The following is a 20,128-nucleotide window of genomic DNA, read 5'->3' as shown; positions in this document are numbered from 1 at the left end:
ATGACCTCAAGTTGCATCCAGTTTCCTGCAAATGACTTAACTTCAAATTTATTTACAGATGAATAGAACTCCATTGTGTGTACACCACATTTTCTTTGTCCTTTGGTGGGTCACCTATGTTGATTCCATAGTTTGGTTATTGTGAATTGTGCTGCTGTGACACACATGTATGACATGCTTGTATCTCTATTGTATGATGACTATAATTCTTAAGAGTAAATACTGACAGGTAGTATAGCTGGATCATATATTTCCTATCTGGTGTTTGAGTAGCCTCCTTACTGATTTCCATAGTGTTTGTACTAATTTACCATCCCACCAATAGTGTAAAAGTGTTCCCTTTTTCTCTGTATCCTCTTCTGAATATATTATTATTTGTGTTCTTGATGACTGGCATTCTGACTAGAGTGAGATGCACTCTCAACGTAGTTTTGATTTGCATTTCCCCAGTTGTAATGATGCAGTACTTTTTTTTTTTTTTTTTTTTTTCATTTATTTGTTGGCCATTTGTGTTTCTTTTGACAATTGTCTGTTTAATCATTTGTGCATTTGGTACTTGGTTTTTCTTTAAATTTCTGGTGTTTTTGGAGTGCTTAATATATTCTAAATACTAATCCTCTGTCAGAAGAATAGCTAGCAAATATTTCTTTCATTCTGTAGATTCCTTTCCTTACTGTCTTGTTTCTTTTGCTGTGTGCAGAATCTTGGTGTCATACTGTTTTTTAACTCTTGGCATTATTTCCTGAGCTTCATTTATTCCTATTGAGAAAGTTGTTTCCTGTGCCTATATGCTGGAGTGTTGACCATATGTTTTCTTCTAGGAGTTGCATAGTTTCTGGTTTAATTCTTAGGTCTTTGATCCATTTTAAACTGATTTTTGTGCAAGTTGAGAGGTAAGAGTCTGGTTTCTTCTTCTACACATGAATATCCAGTCTTACCAGTAACCAGTTATTAAAAAAGTTGTCTTTCCTTTCTCAGGAATCAGGTGACTGTAGATGTGTGAGTTCGTCTCTGGGGCTTCTGTTCTGTACCAGTGATCTATGTGTCTGTTTTTATGTCAGTTTCATGCAGTTTTGTTGTATAACACTGTAGTGTAATTGTGATTTTCCAGTATTGATTTTTGGCTTGGAATGCTTTGACTATTTGGGATCTTCTATTCTTCCCAATGAATTTTAGAACTTCTTTTCTTTTTAAAATTTTTTTGAAAAATGTCATTGATATTTTGATGGGATTTCATTGAATCTGTATATTGCTTTTGATAGTATGGTCATTTTAACAATATCAGTTCTGTCTAGTGTTGAACCTGGGAGTCTCTCCATCTTATGAGGTCTTCAATTTCTTTTCTTCAGTATTCTATAATTTTCATTGTAGAGGTCCTTCAGTTCCATGGTCATATTTATTCCTAGGTTTTTAATTTACTCTTTTTTGAAGCTATTGTGAATTCATTATGTTCCTGAATTCTTTGTCAACAGGTTTATCATTAGTGTATAGAAAAGCTATTGAGTTTGTGTGTTGATTTTTCAACCTGATTCTTTGCTATAGCAGTCTTTTGGTGGAACTTTTTGTGTTATTTCAGTACAAAATCATATTATCTACAAACAGTGATAATTTGCTTCCTTTTCTATTGAATATTATTATTTCCTTCTCTTGTTTGTTTGCTCTGGCTAGAATTTCTAGTAATGTATTAAATAGGAGTGGTAACGGTAGACATCCTTGTCTTGTTCCAGATTTTAGAGGCTGTCCTTTTGATTTTTGCCCGTTCAGTATGATGTTGGCTTTGAGTTTGAGTTTGTTGGCCTTTCTGACGTTAAGGTCAGTTTCTTCTGACTCTTATTTCTTAAATGTTTTTATCAGGAGTGGGAGCTAAAGGCTTTGTCTGTATCGGTTGAGATGACTAAGTGATTTTTGTCCTTAACTATTAATGGGTTAAATTACATATGTTAAATTGCGTATGCTTTTCTAGTATCCCATTACGCCTGGGATAAAACTAAATTGGTCATGAAGCACAATCTTGTTAATATATTATTGAATATGATTTGCTAATATTTTAATAAGAATTTTTGCCTCTTAAGTTCATCAGGGATGTTTATCAGTGGTTTTTTTTTCCTTGATGTATCCTTATCCAGTTTTGGTATGAGTGTTGATACTGGCTTCATAGAATGAATTTGGAAGTGTTTCTCCCTTTCTATTTTATGGAATAATTTGAGGAACACTGACCTTAATTTTTCTTTAAAGAACTGGTAGAGGGGGATTTCAAGATGATGGAATAGAACAGGCCACTTTCCTGGGTGTTCTGTGATGTGAAACTCTAAGAAAGCAGAAAGGCATCTTCTTAGCAAGGTGGGTGAATGAAATTTACTGGAATTTAATATTGGGCACTGAAAGCAGATTGGGAACTCAGCAGGTCAGATATCATAAAATAAGGAAGAAATCTCCAGCACTCTAATTGGTGCTGTGGCTGGAGGAACCAGCCAGAGTGATCCCTCCAGGAGCACAGTGGAGGGATAGGGGAAGTAAAGAAACCTGAATTTTTAGGAGGACTGAGATGTGTCTGGGTACAGAGAGTTTAGAGGTCAAAGACATTGCCCAACTAAACTGAAAGGTGTGCTGTACAATACCCTTGTATGGGAAAGAAACTGCCATCTCTTAGTGGTACATGAAGGAACTGCTTTGCAGCTGTAGTGCAGGGACTGGCAGTTGAGGAAGCTAAGTCCTGGGAAACCTGAGTCTAGCCCTGGCAACTGCACTGCATGACATAGAGTGATCAGGAGAAAATTAAATGTGGAGAGAAGTTTTCACAGGGGACAACTGTGGAAACCCACCTGGCTCTCCCACTTCCCCTGTAATTTGACTGCTTGCCAGACTGACTGGGTCCTGGAGGTGTGCTGATTTAGAATCTCTAGACTAATGGCCATCTAGCAAAGAGCCTGAAGGCTACCTAAGCCTAAATACCCTTCCAGGAGTTCTGCCTGCAATTTACCTCTCACCCTATCAACCCCACCCTGAGAGTGGAGAAAGCATCATATTCCAGACCACCCCACTTAACTGCTGAGAAGGGGAACTGAGAATCTTTTGAACACTGATGGAAAGGAATTATTCTTTAACTTTTCAAGATTAAAAAAAAAAAAAAAATATATATATATATATATATGGATTTTTGTCAATTATCTTTTTATAAAAATATTTTTAATTGTACTTGTCTATCTTTATTTAATTAATTAATTTTTAATGCTGTGCTGAGAATCAAACCAACTGCCTTGCACATGCTAGGCAAGCACTCTACCACTGATCCACAATTCCAGCCCCATCAAGTATCTTTTAATGTAAAATTTTATGTTTTACTTAATTGGTAAATCAGATTTGCAAATGCTAAGCAATCATTCCCATGATTTGCTAGATTTGTGGTCAGTTTTTCATTATCTTTTTTAAAAAATATTTAATATCAGTGGACCCTTTAATTATTTGTATGTGGTGCTGAGAATTGAACCTAGTGCCTCACACATGCTAGGCAAGTGCTCTACTATTGAGCCACAACCACAGCCCTAACTTTTCAAGATTTAAAAAAAATTTTCTTACTTTATACATTTTTTCTTTCACTTATCTGTTTCCTTGAATGTTTATCTTTTCTGCTAATAGTCAATCTCTATTGTTCTTTCACTCTTTCAATATTTTACTTCTGTCATCTCTCTTCTTTCCTCATAATCATCACATCCTGTATCACTTCTGTTCTCTCCCTGTCCATCATTGGAAATTGTAAACCATTTTATAAACTTAATGTTTTTATATTCTTGGCAATAACTGATCATATAATTTGTTCATTACTATAAATTATTGCTAGAATTTTGTAGACAACATAGCAGGAACTTTTTTTTTAAGTTGTCTATGGACCTTTATTTTACTTATTTATACGTGGTGCTGAGATGTGAACTCAGTGCCTCATACATGCTAGGCAAGTGCTTTACCACTGCACTACAACCCCAGCCCAGGAATTTTTTTTATTTAATGCTGGATATTGTTTGCATTGGTTGTTGTTATTATTCATCTTCTACAAACAGTGAGTTACTGGAAACGTACAGGGACACTATTAAGTCTACAGGGTAGAAATTCAACTGCCTCACATCTATGCTGTTAGAAGGGTAGACTCACAAACAACATGAAAAAACGAACACATTGTCAAAACAAACCAGGATACATCAATAACATAATCCTTTGTCACCACAGTGGAAGACCTTTCAGAGAAGGAGTTTAGAATATGCATGGTTAAATTAATCTGCAAGGTGAAAGGATGATGTAACGAGTGATATGCCGAGAAAAGATACAGGAAAGGTAAGGTAAACCAAATTAAAAATTCAAATGGAAAGTATCATCAACAGTCTAGACCATTTGGAAGAAGGATTTTCAGGCAGTGAAGACATAATATATAATCTTGGAAATAAAGTTGACCATGGAGAAAAGATAGAGACCATACTAGAACTTCCAAGAAATATGGGATGAACTAAAAAGACCAGATTTAAGATTTGATGGGATCAGAAATACAAACCAAAGGAATGCACAATTTTTTCAATGATATAATATTCGAAAATTTCCCAGATCTAAAGAATGAAATGGAAAATTAGAGGAACAGACCCACACCAAGGCGCATTATGAAGAAAAAAATCTAACAAATAATAAGGATAGACTTTTACAGACTGCCAGAGAAAAACCAAAAAGTCACATTTAGAGAGAAAGTATTCTAGATTGCTACTTTCTCAATTCAGACCCTAAAAGCTCTGACCAGTATATATCAAACTGTGAAAGAAAATGGATGCTAATTGAGAATATTAAAACTCAGAAAATTAAGCTTCAGAATTGATGATTAATTTATACCTTTCTTGATAAACATAAGTTGAAAGAATTCATGACTATAAAACCTATTCAGCAAAACATACTCAATAAAATATTCCATGAGGAAGAAATGAAAAATAAAAGTGAAAACTAACAAAGGGAGGAACTACACTACAAGAATGCTCAATCCAAAGAAAAAGTAATTAATATTAAAAACCAGAAATAAAATAATAGGGAATAAAATATTATATCTCAGTAATAACATTTAATGTAAATGGCCTGAACTAATCAATCAATATAGACTGGCAGATAGATTAAAAAACAAGATCCAACAATATGGTGTCTCCAAGAGACAGTCTGTGGAAGAAACATCCATAGACCGAAGAGAAAGAATGGGAAAAACATATGATTCTCATGGATCTTGTAAAGAAGCAGGGGTTTCTAGTCTCAAATTGTACATCAAGCTGGAGTTCATCAGATGAAATAAAGGACATTCCATACTGCTTAAGGGAATTATTATTAATATTATTATTATTATTATTATTATTATTTTGGTCCTAGGGGATTTGAACCCAGGACCTCATGCATGCCAGGCAAGCACTTTACCACTGAGCCACATTCCCAGCCCCAAGGAATTATGTATCAACAAGACATAACAATCATGAATGTTTATGCCCCAAACAATGGAGCATCTACATCCATCCAACAAACCCTTCTGAACGTCAAGAATCAAATAGACCACAACAGAGTAATACTGGTGACTTTAACACACTTCTGTAACTACTCGATAGATCCTTCAGTCAAAAACTAAAGAAGCTACAGAACTAAATACAATTAATAATTCAGACTTAACAGACATGTATGGAATATTTCATCCATCTTCGAGTGAATACACTTTGCTTAGCAGCACATGGATCCTTCTCTAAAATAGACCATATCTTAGGACACAAAGCAACTCTTAGCAAATGAAAAGAAAAAAAAAAAAACCCCAAAAACTAAAACAGATAATACGTTGCATTCCATCAGATCATAATTGAATGAAATTAGAAATCAATGATAAAATAAAAAGTAGAAGGTACTCTAAAACTTGGAGACTAAATAATATAATGAATGACCAATGGATAGGAGGAGAAATCAGTGAGGAAATTAAAAAATACTTACAAGTAAATGAGAATAGGGAATACAACATATCAAAGTCTCTGGGGCACTGTGAAGGCAGTGCTAAGAGGAAAGTTCATTGCATTCAACTCATTCATTGGTAGAATAGAAAGCTACCTAATAAATATCTTAGCATTACATCTCAAAGCCCTAGAAAAAGACAAACAAATCAACACCAAGAGTAGAAGATAGGAAATAATTAAAATCAGAGCTGAAATCAATGAAAGTGAAACAAAAGAAACAATTCAAAAATATGGTTCTTTGAGAAAAATAAATAAAATTGATAAACTCTCAGCCAAAATAATGAAGAGAGAGAGAAAACTGAAATTACTAAAATTTGTAGGTGAAAAAGGAAATATTGCAGTGGACACCACTTAAATACAGATAACGAGAAACTGTTTTGAAAATTTATATCCAAAGAAAATAGAAAATCTTGACTTATTTCATTTAGCATGATATTCTCTGGTTTCATCTATTTACCTGCAAATCTCATAATTTCATTCTTTCATTGTGTATTTGTACCACATTTTCTTTATCCATTCATCTTTTGAAGGTTCAGTATTTTAACTACTGTGAATTGAGCTGCTATGAATATGGATATGGTTTCGTCATTGCAGTATGCTGATTTTAAATCCTTTGAGTGTGAACTAAGGAGTGGAATAACTGAGTCAAATGGTGTTTCCATTCTAAGTTTTCTGAGGATTCTCCACACTGCTTTCCATAGTGGTTGCACCAATCTGCAGTTCCACCAGCAGTGTATGAGTGTACCTTTCACTACATGTCCTCATCAACCTTTGACGGTGCTTGTATTCTTGATAATTGCCATTCTGACTAGAGTGAGATGAAATCTTAAGTTTTGTTTTGCATTTCTTTAATTGCTAGAGACATTTTTTCATATGTTTGTTAATTGATTGTATTTTTTCTTCTGTGAAGTGTGTCTGTCCTTAGTTCATTTATTGATTGGGTTATTTAGTTTTTTTGCTTGTGGCTTAGTGGTAGAGTGCTTGCCTGGCATGTGTGAGGCCCTGGGTTTGATACCCAGCACCACATATAAAAAATAAGTAAAATAAAAGATCCATTGACAACTTAAAATATTAAAAAAAAAAAAAAAAAAAAAAAAGAAAAAGCTTTTTGAGTTCTTTATATATATCCTGGAAATTAGTGCTCTGAGGTGTGTGTGGTACTCCCAATCCGTAGGCTCTCTCTTAATGTTATTGATTTGTTTCTTGTGCTGAGAAAAAGCTTTTTAGTTTGAATCCATCCCATTTATTCTTTTATAATTTATTTATTTTTTTATTTTTACAGATTGCATTTTGATTTATTGTACACAAATGGGGTACAATTTTTTGTTTCTGTGGTTTTGCATGATGTAGATTCACACCATTTGTATAATCAAATGCGTACATAGGGTAATGATGTCTGTCTCATTCCACTGTCTTTCATACCCCCACCCCCTCCTTCCTCTCATTTCCCTCTGTTGCCGCCCACAGCAACAATCCTGCAGGAATTTATCAGAGGTGGGCTGGGAATGAACTACTTTTATTATCCTTATCTGGACTACTTCCTTGCTTGCTTGCTTATTCGCTAGTTTATAGAGGAAGAGAGGCTTTAAGAGGAAGAGAGGCTTTGCTTAGAGAAGAGAGGTGAGGGCTTTGCTTAATTTTAGAGGTGCTATGCTTTCAGAGAGGCTACACTTCTCAAAGGTCTACTGCTTCTTAAAGGTGGGTCTCTTCTTGGGGGTGCGGGGTGCGGCGTAAGGCATATAGCCTGCAGCCTGCAGCTTGCAGCCTGCTTCCTGCAACCTGCAACCCCTGCCCAGGTGAAGAGAATGTCTTATATACCTAAGGCAGCCAGTCAGCTTAAGATTAGCACAATTGAAGCATGCCCCAGGGTACCAATCAAGAAAGAATGAGGAACATCTGTTGACCACTAGCACAAAGGAGACATTAGCTAATTAGGTAAAAGGTCATAAGAAATCTCACCGTATTAACACTAATTATGCGCCACCTCTTGGCTTGACACCAGCCACCATTTTAGAGCTGCTTAAACATGTCTCTGCATCCCTCTCCATAATCTAAAGTCTCTCACCCAAATGTTACTTGCATAATGTATAATCATCCACTTATCAGGGAAAACATTTAGCCTTTGGTTTTTTGGGCTTGGCTTATTCACTTAGCATGAAATTCTCCATTTCCATCCATTTATCTGCAAATGCCATAATGTTATTATCCTTTATGGCTGTTAATATTCCATTGTGTATATATACACCATGGTTTCTTTATCCATTCATCTGTTAAAGGGCATCTAGGTTGGTTCCACAGTCTAGCTTTTGTGAATGGAGCTGCTATAAATATTGAAGTGACTGTGTTGGTAGTATGCTAATTTTATGTCCTTTGGGTATAAACTGAGGAATGTGATAACTGGGTCAAATAGTGGGTCCATTCTAGGTTTTTTTTTTTTTTTTCCTTTGCTTGGTACTGGGGGATTGAACCCAGGGCCTTGTGCATGTGAAGTAAGCACTCTACCAACTGAGCTATCTCCCCAGGCCCCGTTGCAGATTTTTGGAGGAATCTCCATTCTGCTTTCCAGAGTGGCTGCACTTTGCAACTCTACCAGCAATGTTTGAATATGCCTTTTCCCCCACATCCATGCCAACAACTTTTATTGTTTATGGTTTTGATAATGACCATTCTAATTGCAGTAAGATGAAATTTTTGAGTTGTTTTAATTTGAATTTCTTGAGTTATTAGAGATTTTGAATACTTTTTCATGTATTTATTAATCACCTGTATATTTTCTTCTGAAAAGTGTCCAGTTCCTTGGACCATTTGTCAGTTGGGTTCTTTGTATTTTTAAAGTTGCATAAATTCTTTGTGAATTTTGGAGATGAGTGCTCTATCTGAAGTGCATATGGAAAAAATTTTCTCCCACTTGTAGGCTCTCTTTTCACATTATTGATTGTATGTTTTGCTGAGCAAAAGCTTTTTAGTTTGGGTCCATTTCTTTTATTGATTCTTATTTTGATTTCTTGTGCTTTTGAAGTCTTGTTAAGGAAGTCTGGTCCTAAGCCAACTTGATGAAGATTCAGGCCTACTTTTTCTTCTATTTGGTGCAGGGTCTGTGGTCTAATTTCTAAGTCCTTGATCCATTTTGAGTTGAGTATTGTGCAGGGTGAGAGATGGAGGCTTAATTTAATTTTACTGCATATGGATTTCCAATTTCCTGACACTGTTTGTTGAAGAGGCTATCTTTTCTCCATTTAAGTTTTTGCTCTTTTGTCTAGGATGAGGTTATTGTGTTTATGTGGATTTGTCTCTGTGTCTTCTGTACCATTGGCCTACCTGTCTATTTTGATGCCAATACCATGCTGTTTTTGTTACTATTGCTCTATAGTATAGTTTAAGGTCTGGTATTTTAATACCTCCTTGCTTCTCTCTCTCTGCTCGGTTTGCTTTGGCTATTTGAGGTCTCTTATTCTTCCAGATGAATTTCATGATTGCTTTCTCTGTTTCTATGTGGAATGTCATTGGGATTTTACCTGGAATTACATTGAATCTGTATAGCGCCTTTGGTAGAATGACCGTTTTGACAATATTAATTCTGCCTGTCCAAGAACATGGGAGATCTTTCCATCTTTGAAGGTTTTCTTCAACTTCTTTCTTTAATGTTCTGTAGTTTTCATTGTAGAGATCTTTCACCTCTTTTTTTAGATTAATTCCCAAGTTTTTTTTTTTTTTTTTTTTTGAGGCTATTGTGAATATAGTGGTTTTCCTAATTTCTCTTTCTGAGGATTATTAATCACTTAGGAATAGAAATGCATTAAATTTATGCATATTGATTTTTATATACTACTTTGGGGATTCATTTGAGTTCTTAAAGTTTTATGGTGGAATTTTTGAATGTTTTAAATATAGAATCATATTGGCAAATAGGGATAGTTTGATTCTCCTTTTCCTGTTCATAGCCGTTTAATTTCTTTCTTCTGTTTGATTGCTGTGGCTAAAGTTTCAATGAAAAGTTGAATAGAAGTGGTAAAAGAGGGCATCCTTGTCTTTTTCCAGTTTTTAGAGGGAATACTTTCAGTTTTTCTGTATTAAGAATGATTTTGGCCATGGGCTTAGCATAGATAGCCTTTACAGTGTTGTTATGTTCCTACTGTTCCTATTTTTTCTAGTGTTTTGAGCATGAAGGGGTGCTCTGTTTTATCAAATGCTTTTTCTGCATCTATTGAAATAATCATATGAAGAGATTATAATGGAATGAATGCAATTAGAAATCAATTATAAAATATAAAACCAAAAACAATTCAAACACTTGGAGACTAAATAATATGCTATTGAATGATACAATGATAACAGAAGACATCAGGGAGGAAATAAAAAATTCTTAAAGGAGAACAACGATTCAACATTTCAAAATTTCTGGGACTCTCTGAAAGCAGTACTATAAGGAAAGTTCATTGCATTGAGCTCATACATTGAAAGAATGGAGGCAACAACTAAATGACCTCACATTATATCTCAAAGCCTGACAAAAGAAGAACAGATCAACACCAAAAGTAGTAGAAGATAGAAAATAAAGTCAGAACTGAAATCAAGAGAAACTATTGAAACAAGAGAAACAATTCAAAAATTGTAAAAACAAAAAGTTGGCTCTTTAAAAAAGTAAACAAAATTGATAAGCCCTTAACCACACTAATGAAGAAGAGAGGGAAAATTCAATTTAGTAGTATTCATTATGAAAAGGGAAAGATCATGACAGACAACATTGAAACACATAACATGATTAGAAGCTACTTTGAAAATCTATACTCCAACAAAATTGAAAATATCTAAGACATTGACAAATTTTTAGAGACACATGATCATCCCAAACTGAAAATGGAGGACATACACAATTTAAGCAGATCAATTTCAAGCAAATAGAATTTCAACCAAATAGAAGAAATCATCACAAGCCTACCAACCAAGAAAAGCCCAGGACTAGTCGGATTCTCAGCTGAATTCTACAGTTCTTTTAAAGAAGATCTAATATCAATACTCCTCAAAGTATTCCAGGAAATAGAAAAAGAGGGCCCTTCCAGTCTTATTCTACAAAGTTAGTATACCAAAAACAAACGAAGACACATCAACGAAAGAAAACTTTAGACCAATATCCCCAGTGAACGTGGATACAAAAATCCTTAACAAAATTCTGGAAAATTCCATACAAAAATACAAAAGTGCATCATGATCAAGTTGTGTTTATCTATGGATGTAAGTTTGATTCAACATCTGGAAATCAATAAACGTTGTGAATTTTTTTGTTGAAAATTACCTATTTTAGATATGTTTTGTACCACTTTTGATTGATTACCCTGGAGTTTCTTCGCATTGGTTTGTTCAATGAAAGAACTATTTCAGTCCTATACTATATATCATTTTATGTTACTTATTAATTAGAATCTTCCTGGGTTTATAGGGGATCTCTTATCTGTCTTTTTCACTGATGTCTTTGTTAAGTTTCTAGCCAATCTGTATTGAATGTCACTCATTCATTAATATCACCATTTGCTGCTGGCCTATGGTTTTATTTTTATTTTTGATGATAGCTTTGTGTATAAATTGCCTTAGTTTCCTAAAATTAAATTCAGATCCTCTTGTGTATGAGACTGGTTAAACCTGTTTGAATCCCAGAGAATTCTCTGAAGGATCTCTCTGTTTCTCTTTCTCGTTTATTCTTCTAGTCAGTGTACAGTTTTGATACTTGCTAGAACAGAGCTCCCTAATTAATTAATTTATTGTTTAAAAAAAAAAAAAGAAACTCCATATTTTCAGTGACACTCTTTGGCCTGAAAATGTACAGGTTCTTTTCACACAAATTCAAGTGACTTTATATTAGCCACTTTCCACTTTCCACCAGTGTAGAACTTCTGCTTTTTGAGGACTGGAGCCCAGAATATTAACTGTTTTTTTTTTTTTTTTTTTTGGGAGGGGGGGATAATCCTCTCCTCTGCTTTAGGAGTATAGTCTTGGTCTTCTCTGTTTGCTTCCCCCAGTGTGGAATCTCCCTCTCTGAGTTATGTGGATTAAGAGTGGATATGTTTTTGCTCTGCTACAACTTAGTTTAGTTTTAACTATGTAAATGTGAGTGTATAGATCAAAGCAATACCATTGTCATTTGCTCTTGCTTGGGATATAGTTTCTGCAGTACAGAACCATGTAGGGAAGATAAATATTGATTGCCTCTTGGAGTTTAGGCTCAAAGGCACTTGAACAAGTAGAACTCTATTTTATTTTATTTTATTTTTTTTTTTAGTTATAGATGGACACAATATAAGTATGTGTTTCCTTTGGTTATTTTTCTTTTTTTTCTTTTTTTTTTTTTTTTTCTCGGTGCTGGGGATTGAACCCAGGGCCTTGTGCTTGCGAGTCAGGCACTCTACCAACTGAACCATATCCCTTGCCCCTGGTTATTGTTCTTAAGACAATTACCAGAGACTTTGATAGTTTAGAAATAATTTTTACCAGTTGTTTGCTTTGCTTGGGGAAGGGTCTATGGATTTCTTCTGGCTATCTTTTCAAAGTCATTTCCTTCTATGTTTTTGTTTTTAGTCATAAAATTCTCAGACTTGAAAGGTAATCTAAATCATGGATGACTCTTCCATATAGTGCTCTCTCTTGAACATGGAAACTAACAAAAAAGTATTTTTCATTAGACTTTTGAAAAAAATACAACGCTTTTGTCATTAAATTTTGAAAGGATTTCAGATAATATTTACAGTTCTGTTATAAAGAGATCTGAAGTTCATCAGAATGTTTGTGGAAGATATACAAATCCACAGCATACTACAATACGTCCACTCTACTGTTCCCTTAGTGTCTGCTGTATTTATTTATTTATTTATTTATTTATTTATTTATTTATTTAACTTTAAGGTTATTTTCAGCTTAAAGTTAACCTCCAGTTTTCCCAGCATCATTTCTTTAAGAGGTTTATCTTTTCTCCATTGTATGTTTTGGTACCTTTGTCTAGTATGAGATAACTGTATTTATGTGGTTATGTCTTTTTGTCTTCTGTCCTGTATCATTGGTGTAACTGTCTATTTTGGTGCCAATACCATGCTGTTTTGTTGCTATTGCTCTATAGTATAGTTTAAGGTCTGGTATTGTGTTACCTGCTGCATTACTCTTCTGTCCACAATCCCCACTTTTTTTTTTTTACTGATTCCATAAGTGTGGTAGGTTTTTTCGCATCCTTTCACCTTTAGTCTGTGGATGTCCTTTTCTATTAGATTAGTCTCTTCAAGGCAGCATATTGTTGGTCTTTCTTTTCAATTAAGTCTGCCAGTCTATGTCTTTTGATTGATGAGTTTAGGCCATTAACATTCAGGGTTATTCTTGAAATATGAGTTGTATTCCTATGCAGTTTGGGCTTATTTTTGGTTTTTAACTTGACTTTGATTGGTATTTCCTTTAAGGTAGTTCCTCCCTTTGCTGACCTACATTGCTGTTTTTTATTTCCTCCTCATGAAATATTTTGCTGAAAATATTCTGTAGCAGGCTTTCTATTTGTAAATTCTTTTAACTTTTGTTTATCATGGAAAGATTTTATTTCATTGTCAAATCTGAAGGTTAATTTTGCTGGATATGGGATTCTTGGTTGGCAACCATGTTCTTTCAGAGCTCAAAATATGTTGTTCCAGGCCCTTTTAACTTTTAATGTCTGGGCTGAGAAATCTGATGATATCCATATTGGTTTCCCCTTATATGTAGTCTGATGCTTTTCTCTTGCAGCCTTCAAAATCTATCTTTATTTTGTATGTTAGGCATTTTCATTATAATGTGCCTTGGTGTGGATCTCTTGTGATTTTGTGCATTTGGTTTTCTGTAAGACTGTTGTACTTGATTTTCCATTTCATTCTTTAGGTTCGGGAAATTTTTTTATATTATTTCATTGAATAGGTTGTTCATTCCTTTGGTTTGTATCTCTGTGCCTTCCTCAATCCTGATAATACTTAAATTTGGTCATTTCATAATGTCCCATCGTTCTTGGAGATTTTGTTCAGATTTCTTACCATCGTCTCTGTTTGGTCAACTTTATTTTTAAGATTAAATATTTTGTCTTCATTTTCTGAGGTTGTGTCTTCCAAGTGGTCTAGTCTCTTGGTGATGCTTTCCATTGAGTTTTTATTTGTCTTATTGTTTCCTTCATTTCAAGGATCATTTGCTTCCTACTGTTACTCTTTAGCTACTTATTGGTGTGATCATTCATTGCCTGCATTTGCTCTCTTATCTCATCCTTTTGCTTCACTAATCATTTTAATTATGTATATTCTGAACTCTTTTTCTACATTTCTTCTACCATGCTGTCACTGTTTGGAACATTTTCTTCCCTTGTTTTTTCATGTTGTTCACATATCTTCCCCTCCCGCAGTGCATATCTGGGTTATTGCAGTTTCCCCCCTATAGTCTTATAGTGACCCTACAGGTTTTCAAAACCTCTTTTTTAAGGGGGAGATCAATATTAGCAGCACCCGGTACAATTTGTAGCCCTAAACCAAATAGCTCCTATGAAGATGCTAATGACAGTGTCATAATAAACAGAGGACAAATTTCAATTATTATCTACAGTATAACAAATAGATTTGTAATAAAGTCTGCGGTTTCTAATGGAGGACAAAGAGGATGGGGAGGGGTGCAGGATGTAACTGTTACTGAGATAAGAAAAGAGTATATAGAAGTTCTTGATGCTAAAAAGAGTGAAAGTGTAATCAAAAAGTTGGTTGTTAGCATTGGAAAAGGTAAACAGAAGAAGGAAAATAGAGCAAGAAAAATAAAGAAATAAAAACAAAAATCTTCAAAAAGGAGAGAAAAAAATCTACACTATGACAGTCATATAGTATTCAATCCTCTTTAGTCTTCATTTGCCTGAGAGGTACCTGACAGTGAACTTCTAGTCTCCAACAGGCATCTTAGGATGTGATTTGCCCCACCTAAATGGGGACTTCCAATTCCAGGATAATCTACCTTGACTGCAGTGGCTTCCAAACCTGTTGGTAAATGGGGAGCTGCAGCTTGGGGCATGGGTGTGGTCAGGCCAGGGGTCCTGGAGGCAGGGTGTGTTTGGTCTGGTTGGAGGATTTGTAGGTGGAGCACTCAGTTGGGTGGAGATCTAACATGTCCTGGCTGTTGTCTCAAAATGGCGGCAGCCATGTGTAACCAAACCTGTGTGTATTGTTCAGTGGATTTCCAGGTAACAGTGGGTAAAAGACGATCCGCTGGTGATCTTCAGGTGGTCAGTCTGCAGGCTACCGGTGGATGATCTGCAGGTGGACCTTGGGTGGTTGGTGATGAAAGATGGGTAGGTGAAAAGTAGGCGATGGGTAGGCAAGAGGCAAACAAATGGAAAAATGGAGAATCATAGGCGGCAGTCAGTGAGCAGTCTGCACTCAAATAGTAGTCCATATGCTGGCAGACTGCAGGTGATCGCAGTGAACAAATGGGGTAAACAGCAGGGGATTGATAAGCAACCAAAATTGCCTCACAGAGAAACAGATTTTCTCTCAAATGCCTAGATTTTATGTGTTTTCAAGGGCATTAGTGGGATTTTGACATGTTTCTATATCCTGAATCAGTTGTTGGGCCATAAGATTTGTATTATTTGGTATTTGTGTCAGTTTGGTGAGAGATGAGCAATCTTACCTGCTTCTGTTAAAGTATTTCTTAATAGCTAATTGTAGATTTTCAAATGTGACATAATTTGATTAATTATTATTTTTTTTTTTTTTCAGCATTATCTGCATATCAGAAATACTACAGTTTACAGGCTGACTACTGGAAGGTTGGTACAAATTTGAATTCCAATTTTGCTTTCCATTTAGGGACAAATTATTAGTATAAAATATCTCATACCCCTCTCCCCTCCTCCTTTCCCACTTCTACGTCTACTATACTGATCTTTCTTTGACTCTTTATTTATTTTTCATTGGTACTTTCTACATATATGTAAAAGTAAAATTTCCTGTGGTACATTTGCATATGCATATAATATGATTTTGGTAAATTTATTTCTTATTTCCTTTTCTGTCCTTCTCTTTTCTTCTTGATGTTCTTCTACTCCTCTGATCTTCCCTATATATTTATGATATTCAAACTCCCTTTTTCTTTCCCCTATTTTGCTCCATCTTTCACATATGAGAGAAAATATTTGACTTTTGATTTTCTGAACCTTACTTATTTCATTTAGCTTGATATTCTCTCATTTCTGTTGGTTCACTGGCAAATGCCATACATTCTCTTATTTATAGCTGAATAAATCTCAGTGTGTGTGTATATACCACATTTTATTGATCCAAGTTTACTGACAAGTTTTGGACTGGCTTTTGAGAATTGTGCTGCTGTAGTATGCTGATTTGATTTCTTTTACCAAGAAGTTATAGTTGGATCATATGGTATTTCCAATCCTAGTCTTTTAGAAAACTCTGTACTACTTTCCAGATTGGTTGCACTAATTTTCTGTCTCACCAACAATGTATGAGCATATCTTTTTCTCAATATCCTTGCCAGCATTTATTATTGTGTATCTTCTTGATAATTGCCATTCTTACTGGAGTGATATGAAATCTTAGTATAGTTTTGGTTAGCATTTTCCTGCTGTTAAAGATGTTGAACATATTTATAAATTAAAGCTCTATAGTTATACATAGTACTAGTAGTTGGGCTCATCCCAACAAACTCATACATGCATGGAAATTGATTTCAGTTCATGATTTCTGCTTTTTTCTCTTCCATTATCCTATCTATTCTCCCTCCCCTCTCCCATTCTCCTTTCTCTACTCAACTAGACTTCCTTTTGCTCATCTATTAATTTATATTTGAGTGACTTTTTTAGAAAATGTTTTTCTATTCCCTCCCTCTTTTCTTTATTTTACTCCCAACTTCCAAACATAGAGAAACATTTAAGTTTTAAATTTTGGTTTTTGTATTTCATTTAGCATGGTATTCTCCATTTCCATCTATTAATGGACACATGCCAAAATTTCATTCTTTTTTGTTACGGCTAGTAGCACTCCATTGTGTGTGTGTATAAATTTTCCTCTTCAAAGTGCTTTCATACTGTCCCATATATTTTAATATATTGTATCTCTGTTCTCATTTGTTTCTAAGAATTTATTGATTTCTTCTGTAATCCATTCTATATTTAGAAGAGTAAATATAATAAAAATAAATGTAGTTGAATCTCCTTGTGTTTGTTTTCCAGTATGTTTCTTACTGCTGATTTCTAATTTTGTTCCTTTATGATCTGATAGGATACTTGGAATGATATCAATATTTTGTTTTTGTTAAGACTTACATTATGTCCTAGAATGTTGTCTGTTTTTGAAAACGTTCCATTAGCTGCTGAAAAAAACGTAAATTCAACTTTTTATGGTAAATATTCTCTAGAGGTCTATTAGGTCCAGTCGATTTGTATTATTATTTAAGTAATAATCTTTATTGATTTTATGTTTGAATGACCTATTGATGATACAGGTGGGTTGAAATCATCCAGTATTATTTTATCGAGGTCTTTCTGGAATTTCATGTCAAGAATGAGTCTTCAAAAATGTTTTTTAGAGTAGTTTGGTTTGTAGCTCAGTGGTGGAGTGCTTGCCTAGCACATGTGAGGCACTGGGTTCAATTCTTAGTACCACATAAAAATCAATAGTAAATAAAACAAACAAATAAATAAGTAAATAAATAGTAAATAAAATTATATTTATTTGGGGGACTTTCAGGGTTGTTTTTATAATCCACTTTGCAACATACATTTAAGTATTAGTGCTGATTTGGTGATCATGAATTCTTTATTTTTGTCATGAAAAGCTCTTGTTTTCTTACTGCATTTTAAAAGAGAACTTTTACTGGATATAGCATTCTTGACTGCCTATTTTTTATTAGAGCTTTGAATATCTCATTCCAGCCCTCCTTTATTTTAAAGTCTGAGAAGTCAGAGATGAGCCTTATTTGTTTGCCTCTTAATGTGAACCTGACATATTTTCTTTCAACTTTTAATATTCTTTACTTGTTCTTGTCTATTTGGGGTCCTGTATGCTTCCTGTAGGTTGATTTCTACCTCATCTCTGATATGGGGAAGTTTTCTATTACTATCTCATTGAAAGTGTTCTTTTCAGTCTAAGTGACTCTGAGGCTCTCTTGATGCTATCCCAGAGTTTTTGGCTACTCTGATCATGTTTTTTTGTTTTGTTTTTATTGCATACTGAGTATTCAGGTTTGTATCTTCTGTCTTCAAGTCCTATCCAATCTAATCTGTTGATAATACTTTCAGGTAAACTTCAAATTTTAATCCTTATGTCTTTCATTTCTAGGAATTCCTTTTAGTTTCTTTCCAGTTTCTTTGTTTCTTTATTGAAATGATCTTTCATCTGCTGTATTTGCTCTCTTAATTCATTCTGTAGATCTTATTTTACTTCATTGAACATTTTAATAATTTTAAAATAATCTTTCTTTGGAATTTCATGTACTTCCAAAACCTGTGGAATTTGGGTGATTGTGAATTTTAAAGTGAGTTTTGTTTGCATGATTCCTGATATTTTCAGAGGGTTTAGACATGCTCATGAATTGATGTGAATTCTCCTTCCTTTTTTATATGTACATCCTTTGTTCGTAACTCTCTTTTTTTGTTCTGGGACTTCTCTCTGTTTTTGATACATGAGTAAATGTCCAAGGATGCAACCTGAGGATCCTTCCTCCTGGTTGTTCCTTCTTAGGACCTGGTTGTTGGTGTCTGGGTTTCTATTTTCCCAGTTTTGTATGTTGAAGTAATGTTGAGGTTCAGGTGGAATTAGATTGTATATGAAGTGACTTATATGACTGAGTTGTGGATATTGCTTTCCAATGGGATCTCTAATCTGTGAACTTCAAGTGTCCCAATCATTTTCTAGCTCCTCTTTGGGAAAGGGGGAGCCAGAAATAGCACTAATATTAGCAACAGATGTACAGTCTTAAGATAAATGTCTGTTGTCTGTTTTGACATCTATAACACTAGTTGCCACCTATCTGGGATTGGTGTGGTAGCATTTAACAGCTGACCAACAGTAAAAAACAGAACCATGGGGCATTAGGTAGCAGGTGTCTACTACATCATTCACTGTACTGATAAAGCACAATAGCATGAATGGGGTAGAAATTCTATAAACTATCTAATTCTATTACTTAGTGGAATCTCAGTTTCTTATTTGAAGAAATAGAGTAGGAGGACAAGAGAAAGTTTGAATTAGTTTTAAAAATGAGTATATGGGAAGGCATAAAATTGGTAGGAAATAACTATAAAGAAAGAGGATCAAAAAGTTAACAAAAATAATTAAAAAAAAAAAAGAGTGAGGGAACAGGAAAATCTGGCCATTAGTAAGGAAGAGATTGCATAAGAGTCATTAAGCTTAAGGGACAAAATCCAAGGTACATACAGGGACTCAAACGTTCATATGCATATATAATTTATACTCCACCAATGTCAGACCAAGACTGAATAATAATATGCTTGGAGGAAAGCAATTAAAGTGAAAGTAAAATTTTATAAATCTGTATTTTCGAACCTTATCTACACTGTAAGAATAACACCCCCCACCCATATACATACCCACAAAATTTTGCAGAATGGAAGTAAGTAGCAAAATAGTATAATACAATGAAATAATGTTTGAAAAATTTTAAAAGGTTAAAATTTTAAAATAGAGAAGTAAGGACTGGATTTGTGTCAGTGGTAGAGTGCTTCCAAGCACATATGAAGCACTGGGTTTGATCCTCAGCACCACATTTAACAATAAATAAATAAATAAAAGAATAAATAAATTAAATAAAGGTATTATGTCCATCTACAGCTAAAAATATTTGTTTAAAAAGAGTAAACCAGGCATGGTGGTGCAGTACTTGTTATTCCAGCAGTTTGGGAGGCTGAGGCAAGGAGGATCGAGAGTTCAAAGCCAGCCTCAACAACAGCAGGTGCTAAGCAACTCAGTGAGACACTGTCTCTAAATAAAACAATAGGGCTGGGGATGTATCTCAGTGGTTACATACCCCTGAGTTCAATCCCAGGTACAAAAAAAAAAAAAAAAAAAAAAAGTAAAAAATAAAAAACAATAAAAATGATAAACAGAGGGAAAAAA

At 34.4% G+C, this 20,128-nt stretch overlaps 1 protein-coding gene across 9 annotated transcripts in view; it reads left to right on the top strand.

The window, feature by feature from the left end:
- The window catches only part of LOC124972020 (lysine-specific demethylase 6A), a 220,392-nt gene that overhangs the window by 34,901 nt on the left and 165,363 nt on the right, over nt 1-20,128 (top strand). For all 9 annotated transcript variants that reach the window (XM_047536093.1, XM_047536094.1, XM_047536095.1 and 6 more), the window contains exon 4: nt 15,755-15,804. In XM_047536093.1, the coding sequence (XP_047392049.1) occupies nt 15,755-15,804 (50 nt within the window). The remainder of the gene's footprint in view (nt 1-15,754; nt 15,805-20,128) is intronic.

The sequence above is a fragment of the Sciurus carolinensis genome, chromosome X (assembly GCF_902686445.1).
Source record: "Sciurus carolinensis chromosome X, mSciCar1.2, whole genome shotgun sequence".
Classification (NCBI taxonomy): Eukaryota; Metazoa; Chordata; class Mammalia; order Rodentia; family Sciuridae; genus Sciurus; species Sciurus carolinensis.
This window is presented reverse-complemented; position numbering and strand designations above follow the sequence as displayed.